Source organism: Protobothrops mucrosquamatus, unplaced genomic scaffold, assembly GCF_001527695.2.
Source record: "Protobothrops mucrosquamatus isolate PMUCROS unplaced genomic scaffold, P.Mucros_1.0 scaffold3504, whole genome shotgun sequence".
Classification (NCBI taxonomy): Eukaryota; Metazoa; Chordata; class Lepidosauria; order Squamata; family Viperidae; genus Protobothrops; species Protobothrops mucrosquamatus.
In genome coordinates, this window is record NW_015389476.1 from 119,060 (window position 1) to 120,756 (window position 1,697).

At 43.1% G+C, this 1,697-nt stretch overlaps 1 protein-coding gene across 1 annotated transcript in view; it reads right to left on the reverse strand.

Moving 5' to 3' along the window:
* The window catches only part of LHX1 (LIM homeobox 1), a gene marked incomplete at its 5' end in the record, with an annotated part of 52,814 nt that extends 51,719 nt beyond the window's left edge, over nt 1-1,095 (reverse strand). Inside the window, one exon of the mRNA XM_015827116.1 lies at nt 869-1,095. Within this exon, the coding sequence (XP_015682602.1) occupies nt 869-1,095 (227 nt within the window). The remainder of the gene's footprint in view (nt 1-868) is intronic.
* Nucleotides 1,096-1,697: the final 602 nt, after the last annotated feature.

Sequence of the window (1,697 nt, forward strand, 5' to 3'; positions counted from 1 at the left end):
ATCTATCCATCCATCCATCCATCCATCCATCCATCCATCCATCCATCCATCCATCCATCCATCCATCCATCTATCTATCTATCTATCTATCTATCTATCTCATCTATCTATCATCTATCTATCTATCTATCTATCTATCTATCTATCTATCTATCTATCTATCTATCTATCTATCTATCTATCTATCTATCCCTATCATCCATCATCTATCTATCTATCTATCTATCTATCTATCTATCTATCTATCTATCTATCTATCTATCTATCTATCTATCTATCTATCTATCCATCCATCTATCTATCTATCTATCTATCTATCTCAACCGTGGCAACTTTAAGAAGTCTGGACTTCAAGTGACGCTGGCTGGGGAATTCTGGAAGTTGAAGTCCAGACTTCTTAAAGTTGCCAGGGTTGAGAAATACTGCTCTAAACAATACTGGAATAAATAGGCCAGGGGTTTGTGTCAGGAAAAGACTATGCTTTGTGTCAACAGATTAAAAGTCTTGTTTCTTGGATAAAGGAGAAAATCAAAGTCCCAAAGGCATGCTAGCATTGGGATCTCGGTCAACTCTCTATAAGTCCACACAACTGCCACACATATTCCAAGATAGACTGCCTCTGACTCTGGGAGTTCTATTTAGCTCTGTAGAAAAATGGAATCTACACATTTTTCTCCTGAGCTAGTCTCCCCGTCAGTTCTTCTAAACTAGTGCTCGGTGTCACCAACACCAGGGCATGTAAACTGAGTTCCTTTTTTGTCACTGCGAGACATTTGAAGCCAAGCCTTTGATGCCAACCCCCGTCTCTCGGCTCAAGCAAAGCAAAATCTGCTCGGATCAGGTCTTCCCAGCCAAGAAAATGCCTCACCTGAGTGCAGACTGTTCTCTTTGGCAGAGTTGCTGTTGCTCAGATAATCTTCTTTGCAGACAAATTTGTTCTCATCAATGATATAAAGTTCCTCGCCGGTCGACAGTTGCTTGTTGCACATCATGCAAGTGAAACAGTTCAAATGAAAGACCTTGGTCCTGGCCCTCCGGACCAAATCGCTCGGAGAGATGCCCTGCGCGCAGCCAGCACACTTGGTACCAAAACACCTGGAGGGAGGGGAATGGGGGAGAGAAAGAGGGAGGGAGGGAGGGAATGAGGAAAAGGAAGGGAGAGAAGAAGGAAGGAAAAGAGTGGAAGACGAAGGGGAAGGAAGGAAGGAAGGAAGGAAGGAAGGAAGGAAAAAGAGAGGAAGAGAGGGAGGGAATAAGAAAAAGGAAGGGAGAGAAGAAGAAAGGAAAAAATGGAAGATAAAGGGGAAGGAAGGAAGGAAGGAAGGAAGGAAGGAAGAAGAGAGGAAGGGAGGGAGGGAATAAGAAAAAGGAAGGGAGAGAAGAAAAGAAAAAAATGGAAGATAAAGGGGAAGGAAGGAAGGAAGGAAAAAGAGAGGAAGGGAGGGAGGGAAAAAGAAAAAGGGAGAGAAGAAGAAAGGAAAAGAATGGAAGATAAAGGGGAAGGAAGGAAGGAAGGAAGGAAGGAAGGAAAAAGAGGAAGGGAGGGAGGGAATAAGAAAAAGGAAGGAAGAGAAGAAGAAAGAAAAAGAATGGAAGATAAAGGGGAAGGAAGGAAGGGAGGGAGGGAGGAAGGTAAAGGAAGTTAAAAGGGAAGGAAGGAAGGAAAAAGAGGAAGGGAGGAAGAGGAAAAGAAAGGA